Source organism: Parasteatoda tepidariorum, chromosome 7 (genome assembly GCF_043381705.1).
Source record: "Parasteatoda tepidariorum isolate YZ-2023 chromosome 7, CAS_Ptep_4.0, whole genome shotgun sequence".
NCBI classification, from domain to species: domain Eukaryota; kingdom Metazoa; phylum Arthropoda; class Arachnida; order Araneae; family Theridiidae; genus Parasteatoda; species Parasteatoda tepidariorum.
In genome coordinates, this window is record NC_092210.1 from 57,007,217 (window position 1) to 57,019,416 (window position 12,200).

At 29.2% G+C, this 12,200-nt stretch overlaps 1 protein-coding gene across 1 annotated transcript in view; it reads right to left on the reverse strand.

The window, feature by feature from the left end:
• LOC139426036 (uncharacterized) overlaps positions 1–11,747 on the reverse strand; it is an 87,065-nt gene extending 75,318 nt beyond the window's left edge. The window contains exon 1 of the mRNA XM_071183475.1: positions 11,111–11,747. Within this exon, the coding sequence (XP_071039576.1) occupies positions 11,111–11,152 (42 nt within the window). The 5' untranslated portion in view covers positions 11,153–11,747. The remainder of the gene's footprint in view (positions 1–11,110) is intronic.
• Between the last annotated feature and the right edge of the window lie 453 nt (positions 11,748–12,200).

The following is a 12,200-nucleotide window of genomic DNA, read 5'->3' on the forward strand; positions in this document are numbered from 1 at the left end:
TTCTAATTTGCATTAGATTTCCTAATACGAATATCCACATTTGTATCAAAATTATGAAATCAGCCTAAAACGTGTTCCAACACTTTGGGCAGATAAGATAGTGACTTCCATAAGATGTCTGATATCTAATCCTCAAAGCATCCAAATGGGCTATGTTTTGATGTTTTGTTTATTAAATACCCAAGAATGGAAGGAACATAATGTTTCAGTATTAGGATTTTCATTAGATTTCCTAATACGAACATCCACATTTGTATCAAAATTATGAAATCAGCCTAAAACGTGTTCCAACACTTTGGGCAGATAAGATAGTGACTTCCATAAGATGTCTGATATCTAATCCTCGAAGCATCCAAATGGGTTGTTTTGATGCCTGGACATTAGATGCTCAAGAGTGAGAAAGAACAACAGACAGACAGTTGTGGTTCTTTCTGGTGTGACAAGACACACATCACTTGGATTAAGAACAATCAGTGGCAGCTTCTTTTGGCAGATCTTTATCAGTTGAAGTTAGTACCTCATCTGACAGTGTGCACGATATAAGAGCAGACGAAGCGCGACGAATGAGTTCGTTGGAATGTTCGAATTGAAAAATCGACATCGGGATCGCAGCCGAATCGCCTGCATCTTCAAGCCTTCGGGGGATATAATTGTAATATGTCAGATGAAGCTCCGGCTACTTTTTTCAATTTGGGATAGCATAAATTGTTATTTTCTTTTCCTGACATTGTCTCTATTATTGTATTTAGAACCATAGAACAAAAGTGTTTTCTTAGACACAAAAAGAGTAAACAGAGTTCTGGAAAGAATCAGTTATAATGAAATTCGATCTCACTGACGCATTTAATCAAATTCATTTTGCCAGAAGTAATTGCTTCTAAGTGGTTCATTGTTGATGGTAAATATGGTCCTAGTATATTTTAGATTCATTTAAAATGGGCTCAATTAATATTAGAACAGAGTAAATTGGCATTTTTTTTCTTTTTTGAAACTAATTCTTTTAAGTTTTACGTCTATCCTTAACCATTTTTTTAAAAATCGAAAACAGCTAATGCACTGGTTTATTATTACTACCTTTTCCTTAGTTATTCTAGTATTTAATTTATATTAATTAGTTATAACTATTTTTATAATATCTTAAGACAGTGGTTCCCAAATTATGTTCCGAGAATACTTTGGTTTCTTGGAAGGGTCGTAGGTCTTAAAGAGAGTATTGTAATTTTTTTTAAATCAGTCATGATTCGAAACCTGTAATTAATATTATCCATTATTTATTTAACTTCTCTGTTATTTTAATGAAACTATTTAATTGAAATTTTTGGGAAGAACAAAATTTCAAAACAGTATTTTTTTCTAATAATATAATTAATGAATTATTGAAAGAATATATAGATTTAAATAAAGGTATAGTAGTATTTCACAGCAAATAAAAATTAAACAATGAAAAAGTATATTTCTCGGATAGTTATTTTTAACGCTTATTTTCTTCCTTTTTCGTTTTTACTTTAATTAAAACACCTATTTTAGCTAATTCATTTTAAAATTATGCATGTACTAAAATCAAATTAAGAACTAGACAAGACTCGGCTCCAAACTTGAGAAGTCAAAAGTCTGACGCAAACCCAATTTTAAAACAAATATTGATAAAACAACCTGATGAAAAAATTTCATTCTCCATTTATTCACTTAATATTTTCAAAATTATTAATAGTCTTTCAATAACCGTTATGTTCACAATTGCAAACGTAACTTATTCATTAAAACTAACGTAACTTATTCATTAAAACTAACAGCTGCCTTACGATATTTATATTTAGTCACATATCTACGTTTAAATTTTTAAATTTCTAAAAAAAAATAAATGAATTAAAAAAAATATATATATATATATATAAATAAAATGAAAAATAAATAAAATAAATAAAATAAAAATAAATAAAATAAAAATAAATGAAAAATAAAAATATTCATCAATTCAAATAAGTATTCCCAAAATTTCATACCAAGGATACTAATCGATGGAGCGATGCACATACAAAAAAAGTATAAGTTAATGAAATTTCACTCAAAACGTACAACATAAAATTAAAATATACAGTTTAAACATTTCATGGTTTCAATCTTTGTTTATTTTTCAAACAGAATGGATAAATATTGAAATTTATTTTTATCACGTACATAAACAATCAACTTCTGATAATTTAGAAAAAACTAACTGAACGTCAATTAAAAGCGACACACAAATGTTACGATTGCAATTGCAATAATCAAAAATGAATTGTGAAGCGTTATAAATATGACACTTTATCTATAAAACGTTTATTTTATATTTCCTTTTAATCTCAATCGTTTCGTTTAACATATAAATCGATTACGTCACGAGAAATTGTATGAAGTTATAATCAAAAATGCTTATCAACACAGTATAAAGATTGAAAACAGAAAAACTACTTAAATAAATTAACATAGAAATGAAGTTTGTCGAACAAAATCAATATGAATTTTTTATTATTCCTACATTGAATAATTAAAGGGTAGAAATATCCAGCCATTTTACCGATATTATCGATGCTAAGAAAGGGACAAAATAATTATTGTAATAAAAATAATTTTCATATATTCAGCTATTCAATGCGATGACTAGAACGCATGCGATAATCAGCAAGGAGGTTTTTCGGAAATATAGGCTTTATCTGTAATAAAGTGGAAACAATTTTCTTTCATGGTTAAATGTTAATTAAAATTTCACTTAACTTATTGGATTTGTACATTTTATAAAAGCCAGAGGGGAAATACTTATTACAATACTAATTCATTTTGAAAAAAAAAGAAATAGAGGGAAATAAAAACAAATAACTTTTGGCGAATATTGGAATTATTATATGATTTTTTAGTTTAATAATAAGCTCTAAAAAGAAAAATAATGTATTCTAAACTCGTTGTCTACTAAAGCATAGCATTCTTTTGAAGTATGAGATAGGATTCTTAAAAATAGCAGAATTTTTTTTCATCCGTAAAGAGAAAGATAACTTGGCTCGTGATCGCCCGCACTTTACTTTATAAATACAAGAGTAATATAGTGTGCATTTCTTAACAGTATTGATACCAGAAATTAATTAAAATGTCAAGCATATTGCACTCTTTTGCATAATAATGCTCCCATAAATTGTAATAAAAGAATAAATAAAAAAATCCTTAAAAAATAAATACAAATAAGTAATATAAAAAGTAAGAGAGAAAGAAAACATCTCCATAATAGAGGAAAGTCGGTAATTTTTAGCACATGAGTATACAATTTTTACATTTTTAAAGTTTACAAACTGACCATGACTTGGAATCTTATAGCAATAGGCAGACTTCTCGTATTATGCCTCTCTTTAAATGGAACTTTTACTGAATATAATTTTAATTTGATAACGAACACACCAGTTTGAAATAATACAATTTTACACAGTATTAAAACAAAAAATCTTTGCTTCATTCAATTCAAAATGCACGATGTAATATGGTTAACTCGCAAAGCAAATCTAACTAGTAGAATTCAAACAACAATTATCTATATATATTTAAAAAAATGAAGAAAAAAAAACAGAAATGTAGAATGATTATAGAAATGTAGTTTGAGGAAAACTATTATTCCAGAAAAAAAAATTAATATTGTTTTAGAAAGATTGAAAACATATTAAGTAACAAAATAATTGATTACGCGAAATCCATAAGGAAAAAAAATTAATAGAGAGTCCATTAGACTTTAAAATAGCACTTTAGATAAAAATCGTATGGACACGTTTAGTGTGAAACTGTTTTGTCTGTCTTTTAATCAAATGTTATTATTAAATTGTTCTTACTTCTAAACAATGGAAGTGCAAAAATGCTCAAGGAAGCTTCGAACTCCAAATAATAACATATTAAATATAGTGAAGCCCTTAAAATGATTATTAAACAAAAAATACAAAACGACAATAACAAATTAGGGACATGATATAACAGAAATGCTGAGAGATAATGACAGAATGTCATTTTTTAAGCTACTGAATTGAAATGTGATAACACTGTAACGTTTAAACTTTTTCGAGGTTACTACTTTAGAGGTAATACTAGGAAAAAATTTACTTATAATATGCTTCATTTATTTTCTTCAATGATAATTTTTATAAATGTAAAAACGTGTTGTTTTTTTATTCGCAAGCTTTAGAAAGTTATCTATACAGTTTGTAAGGCATTATGGGATTAGAATATCAATTATATAAAATTGGACATCCAAGCTTATAACATCTGTTCTGATGTATTGCTACAGGAATAGAATTATTTATGGAACATTTTTAGAAAAATTGGTTCGTTGATGATCCATAATGTGGTGTAAATTCGCTAAAACTTATAAAATGAAACCATATTTATGTTTACTTTTAACCATAATATCATGCAGTTACTTTTGAAAAATGGAATAAAACGGTACAACTTATAACCTTATTAAGGTTTGCTGCAAATTTGAATGATATTATGGTCCAGCAGGATCTAAAATTTAGATATGTGAGCTTAAAGGAAACTATTAACGAATCACGTGTTAGATCTGAAAATAATGAAAAAAAAAAATTGATCGAACTAAACTTTGTTTTTAACATTAGTTTTTAGACTCACCAGAAAAGAAAAAAAATATGTCTAAAGTTTAAACGTTAGGCTTCTGATTTAAAGTCCTTAAACTTGGTGAAAACAAAATTTTTCCTCACTACAACTGCCTTAAAAATATTTATATACAATTATCTTCCCTTTGCTTTAATATGCTTACCAGACTTTAAGGATACAGTTCAACGATTTTAGAAACAAAACAAAATTTAAATATAAAATATTACTCATTATAAATACTAATATTTGGTTAATTTTATTTTTTGAACTATTAATTTTTATTATCATTCGCTTGTAGCTTTTCCAAAATTTATGAGTTAAGAGTAAGCATAGAAAGTTCGGCTGCTTTTTATGATAAACTCTTAATACGAAGAATTGTTCATCTTAAATACGAAGAAATTCAGATTTTTATTTGACTAACGAGGTTAATGTTAATTAGATTCCTTTTATATAGAATCACGCAGTCATTAAAAAAAAAAAAAAAAAGTATGTTATGAACAATTTAAAATCTTAAATTCCTATAATTTTGATGTCTTGCTAGCTGAAACTAGAAACTAGTTTTCCAACAGTGAAAAGGTTTTTTTTTTCTTCTTTTACATAAATAAAATCTCAGTGCAATGTAATGAACTGCATTTTTTTCTTTTCAGTTTCCATAAATTTACATTAAATTTTAAACATTAATCAAACTAGAATATTGTTACAGATTTTTAAATCAAATCCATATCAACATAAAACAAAATATTTTCAAATAAGTTGACTCTTTTCACAAGAGTTAATCTATTTTTCTTTTACTAGGAAAATAGCACGATCTTCTTCCTAACTCTAATGTTCAACATGCAATATGATTTGGGAAGGGAAAAAAGCATTCTCCTCATATTCAAGCATGTGTACTGTACTTAATTATGTACAATACTTAATGAAGTAATTTTAAATAAGTGATAATACTGATCTGAAATAGTGGAGCACGTGGTCTTAACCTTAGTCATGAGTTTTAACAAAATGAACAAGCAAGGGTAAATTCAAGATTTTTTACTTAATACCTATTTTTGTGGAAAATTATTGCGTTTTGATACTTTCTGCTAAAATATGCAGAAGATAATAATAAAAATAGCAATTTCGAAGAAACTATTTTCCATAATAATAAAAAACTATTAAAATACTCTTTATAACACAATTCTTATAGTAAAACTTACTACTTACAATTGATGCACACATTTATAATGAATTCAAATTCACATCGCTTTACAATACTCATCTTCCAAAAGGCCCACGCATTTAATAGAAATTTACAAATGCTGATTTTTATTTTTTTTTTGGGAAAGTGTCGATTTTGCCAGGAATCAATCACGATTTTTGAGAAAGTCCCGATTTCAATGCGATGATTTTTTTTAAGGTACCGTTTCTGCTGTTTCTATTACTATGAAAGTACCAATTAAAGATTAAAAAAAATCCACACACATTAGGCCCTGGTATGTAATACGATTATTTAAAAAAATAAGGAAAAGCGCTCGTATTAAATTCAAACAAGTGGAACGTAAAGTTACTGAAAATAGGGCTGTTAATAATTACAAAGATTCAACTTAATTCATGCATGGCAACATGAATCTAAAAAAGTCATGCCAAGCACCACTGCACCAATCTACGTCTAAAACCACAACAAATCGAATTTTCTCAGAAGCACTATAAAAATAGTAACAAAAGCTACAGAAAAGGCATTTATAGAAGTTAAGAATGTGTACATTTTTCCGACCCTCCCCCCACAGACCTTGAAATCAAGCATTAAGGGAACCGAAATCTAGAAAAAACCCTTACAGGCATTGGAATTGAAAGAAAGTATGTGAAATAAAAGATAAAACTAGATGGGAAGGGGGGGGGAGTGATCGGTTGTAGCCATTAAGATGAGGGTGGGGTAGGGAAAAGAAAAACTTTTATCATTTGTCAGATAAATGCTGTCAATGCTGAGACATGATCCTGTAGCCAGCTAAAAACATTCCTTTGATCTTAGACGAAGATAATCCTAAGATTCTTTCAGCGAAATCTGGAATAATATATCACAAATACTCAGTATTGGACACCTGTATGAAGCCATTTCATATTTTCTTCTGATGATTGAGGGAAGGGAATTTGATTTTCACTGTAATCACCTTCTACAACGCTACCATCTTAAAAAGTATAATAATTATCTTTATGTGATACATAATAAAAGACCATGGCTGAAAAAAACAACCTTGAATCCTATTAGTAAAAATTCTGCAACTTTGAAGTACATTAACTCTTCATTAAAAATGTTTTATACAGGAACTGAGTTCGTATGAAACACATGCAAACAAATCCTATAAAGACGCATATTGCGTTCAGTATTTTTTTATAAAAATTATAGAAAAAATTAACTTAAAATCACGGGGTTATTTAAAAAAAAAAATCATAACTAAAAAGGAAAAAAAATACATAAAAGGAGTTAAAAAATATTTTTTTATCTGAGGAAGAAAAATTTATGAAGTGAGTTAGAAATAAATATTTAATGAATTAGGTTTAAAAAAAACTTATAACTTTTACACATATTGACTTCTTACACATTTTTGAGGCCCTAAAAAAATCATGGACAATCAGGTCTTGCTGGAGTAATCCAAAAATCACTATTTCGCAAAATAACTAAAAATAGAAAAGTACACTAGAAGGATACATGACGTCATGCAATGCTGAATAACCCCTCCTTGTGAGAAGGGGGTGGCAATTTCTTGAAAAGAAATACGAAGGGACCAAGAGTTAAATATAAAAGGAAGTGTATTCTTTAAAAAGAACATCAATAACACAGCTTTCACTATTGCCCTGTAAGATAGCAATACCCTTTTACTACAAATTGACAAGTAACCAATGTCGGTCCCTGTCAAATTATAGGTAGAGCTGTCATATTATTTACATTAACCCCCATGGTTCAGATGACAAGCATTATTTACAATGTTCATTCAAATTCTTCTATATTGTGTGCTACACACATCTATGTAGATTTATCCAAAATCAAGGTGGTATCCTTTTCATGTATTTCTAGGAATATGCATGTTCTTAGTAACAATAGCTTTAAAGGACAAGATGTCTGGCTCTAAATAAAGTTCAATCAATTATATTCCACTACCATGGAGGTAAAGTTCTACTCTTAAACAGGTGAACGGGTACACTTTAATTAGAAAGATGAGGTCAATATAATAAATCATATTTTCAAAGTGAAGAATAAAATTTCCAAGCAAACACTGATACTTCTGTATATTATAATGTTATGTAGTGAAATTGTAACTTGTTAAGCATCTAGCTGGAAACAGTACTGTAAAATCGTCACATTTGAAAAAGTATGACTGGTCATTTTACTACTCCAAGCCATTGAATCTTTTCCTAATGTAATATGTATACATAAAAAAAAAACTAAAACAAGTAGTTAAAGCTTATAATCTTGTAAAAATTTAACTAAACTATCCTCGAAGTACTTAGGTAATTTTTTTTCTTACTAATCTATTTTTCAACGTTATAATTATAAAGCATTTGCCATCTTATAAATAAAAATAAGCCTATCCCATAGAATTTCACGTGTTGCGCTTATAACTTAAAAACCTTCTGTATTTTTCTTTTTTTTTTAATTGTGGAAAAGAAAGCTCTTTACTAGTGCACGAACTTAATATTATTTAATAACATAATAAGCTAATATAAAAATCTAGGAGGTAGGCTAAACTCTTTATCCTCCCCCCGGAAATGAACAGAAATAAAAGATAATCTCATAATAAAGGTAAGATAGATTTACAAGGCATAAAGTTAATGGAGGAAACTAAGGAACATTAAGAAATCATTAATGAAATCTATGCTATTAACTATTCAAGAAAATAAGATGCTGCATGGTAGGTAACAAAAGTAAGCAAATATTTAAAAAGCTTTTTTTTAAAAAAAACAAAACAAATTCTTTGAAAAATAAAAAGTAAATAAAAAAATCCTTAGTGTTTATTCACGCAAAAAAATAAAAGGATATTTCATTGATAATCAAATACTGTGATGACTAAGACAGTAGCATCACCTTGATGATAATTGCATCACGTAATAAAAGTAACACCTTATCATTCTTAAAACTTAATAATTCATTCGCCCCCCCCCCCAAAAAAAAATAACTAGGAACTAAAGATGAATTGAACATTCATACAAATAAAAACCAATTAAGTGCATAATGCAATTCTTTTCCATAAGTACTATGTGCCGTATACAATTAATACTGCTTAATTTTTCATTGTAAAAAAACTAAGATCAAATATCATGAAAATTGTCAGCCATGTATGAAAAGACTATTAAGTCGATGAATTTCAGTACAAAAAAAACCATAAAACACTACAAATGAAAAACACATATCTTTTATATTAAAAGAACAATGCCATAAGAAAGCCTTTTCCAAGGTGAAATAAAAAATTTAACTAATACTTTTACATAACACAGTGACGGGCACAACTAAAACTATTGACGGGCTCCATGATACCCTATGGAACAGAGCTAGGGCCCTACTTTTAGATCTTAACAAAGTCTCATAATAAAACCCCTGTGTAATAAAAATGCTATTTTTACTAGTGCAAAAGGAAACAAACAATAAAGTAACCCCCAAAAAACACACGTTTCTACTTTCCTAAAACATGCTTTTTAAAAAATGAGGATTTTAGTAAATCCATAAAGAAACTTACGATTCAAACGAAGCTCGTAAAAATGAGCCTAAAATTTAACCTAACTTAACCTCATAATCACTAACATCTATCAAAGATGAACAATCTTTTAATAATCTCAAAATAATCGGGCCACAAAAACTAAAAATGTCATGCCAGTGGCAAACATGAGTAAGCCAAAACTGAAATCGCAAAAATCTGAAGTGTAAGTGTACAATTTACAGTGTAAAAATTTAAAGTGTGAAGTAAGATCCAACTAAAAACTAACATGTTTATACAAAATAGCAGGTAATATTTACAAGAATCAGGATGACCAGCAAAAATAAATTGTTTTCCAATGCTGAGGAAAAAAATACTAAATTTTTTTAACAAACAGTTCTTCCCCATGTACTTTTTAACAATACATTTAAAACAGTTCAAGTGACAAGTCAGTAAACTCTGGGGACCAATTTTGGCACATGGATCAGAGATTGTGCATCCTGGTTATATACTATTTAAACCTAATTTCCACTAATGATGGCAACAAATAAAATACATAGGTAGTACTAAATAAAACCAGATCTTTTTTTCAAATATTCAATTGCAACACAATAAAATGGCTAAGCTGTTTGATTTTTCTATTATGACAGGCTTCTGCCAAAACCGACTTACAACCCTCCGCTAACGATCGCTTGACTGAATCAGCCGTACACCCCTTCCATTCTTTCATGGCCACAAATAAGATGTCCTTTCCTTGAAAGCGTAAATCCAAATAACTTAACACCCCTCCCCACTTATTTCTTCACAAAGAAAGGCCTCTCTTAAATAAACCTTATCTCAACTTTCCTTTCGTTCTAAAATAAATATGCTTGAAAATCCCATGATTGTGATGATCACACAGCGTGTTTTATTTCCAAATCAATCTACTCTGTACCTGTATTTAAATTACGATTTAGCGATATAAACGTAAAATAAGAAAAGGTCCGGTTATATTACTGAAGGATTACTAGCGAAACTGTTTAAAGAATTGGAATCTCTAGTTTCAAAATATAATGGTGAGTAATACAGCCAATCAACTGTCAAAATATAGTCAACTACGAAATGAATAATGCTCAAATAATGAAAAAAAAGGAAGTAAAATATTTCAAAACACAATCGTAACCTAGTAAATGAATGTAATAAAACTCCAACTATGTCAATTGAATTGTTGACTGGTCAATCTTAAGAATAAGCGTTTAAATCTTCATTAAAATCACCTATGCCTGTTCATCACCTCTAACAATCCTTTTCTGGCAATTGTGGTATAGAATTAAAATGTTTCAACCCTTTAAATTAATATACAATAAATTATAAAAAAATAAACAAAAAATTTCACATAAATGTAAGCTTTACAAAATAAATTCTTAAAAAATATAAAATCTTAATTAATAACCAGTTTCTGAAAGAATGCAATAATCAATACCACAGAACAACTTCAAAATTGAAATATAGTTAAACCGTTCCTCTATCTAGGTTAACTAAACCTGTACATACATTTGATACGAACAAAATTCGCAATAAAGCAGATAGTTGTATGAATAGCCAATTCAAAAGAAAAATTTCTTTAATCTAAGTTCGATCAAGATCGTATTAAGTTCGAAATCTCCCGGACAAGCAAGTTTCCTGAATCTTCGTCCGTGTACACAACAGCGTGCGAATGTTTACATTCTACAGTCGAATTCCGTGTACGATTGTATCACTCATAAGGGGTTGGGCAAAGCTTGTAGGAGCTTACGTATTGCAAATTAGATAAAACAATGCATAAAATAAATGTATTCACTTACCACAGGCGCATCCAAATCTTGTTGATCTGGATGATCATCCATCCTGAAGACGGGAAGGGGTGCTCTGTTTTTGACACGAATTTTGGCCCCTTGGATAAGAAACAGCTGATAAAAAATTAAAACAAGAAACAAAACAGCGACCAAGCGCTTTACAGTTTGTCAACAAATAGTCCAGTTAATTAGTTTTCTTGACTGCACAGTTGATATCTCTTTACGGAAAGAAACAAACAGTGGCGAGTTTTCACAATACTTTGGCGACGTGATCCTCACGTACAAGTGACTTACACTCGAATGAGAGCTTCCACAACTCGGCGTGTTTGGCGGAGTGCGCGGGACGATCCCAGGATGCAGTTCGCAATCGAAATCGGCCTATCAGAGATGGGGCGCGGCATTCCTCAGTCTGAAGAAGAGGATTAATTTTATTGGATGAAATCTCACTACTGCTTCGCGAATCGCGACTGTCGGCATTATAATATTTATTTTGGAAATGATTCTAACTTTTTTCCCCCTAAGATTCCATCAAGAGCACGAGAAGAAAAAGATCAGAAGAGGTGGATTTTTTTTCTCCTCTTTTTCAGACTTTCATTGTGTCGTGGGAGTCGCGTGATCTATTCTGTTTTCCACCCCCGCCCAGTCGGGAAAGAAGTTGGGGAGAACTTTTCGGAAAAGTTGAGGATACGGGAAAGGATACATTCACGCCACCTCGTGCTTGTTGCAGCAGTTGGGGGGATATTGAAAGCTTATCGTTTGCAATAAAATCAACTCATGCATTCATTTTCAATTTCTTATAAAATTATTAAAGATGAGTAGGATATTTTATTTTACAATAATTTGAACTACTGTTTATTAAGAAAATCACTTTTTACGATTAATAGTTTCTTTTTTTTTTTTTTTTTTTTTTTTTTTTTTTTTTTTTTTTTTTTNTTTTTTTTTTTTTTTTTTTAACGAACGAGAGTGCTCTAAATATTATTCAGAAAAAAAACTGAAACATTAATTGAAAAATTTGAAAGAGATAAGATGAAGAGTTAATTTTTAGTTGAAGACACGCATGATGTATTTTCAATTTTAACGTTTGCTTTTAAAAAAAAAT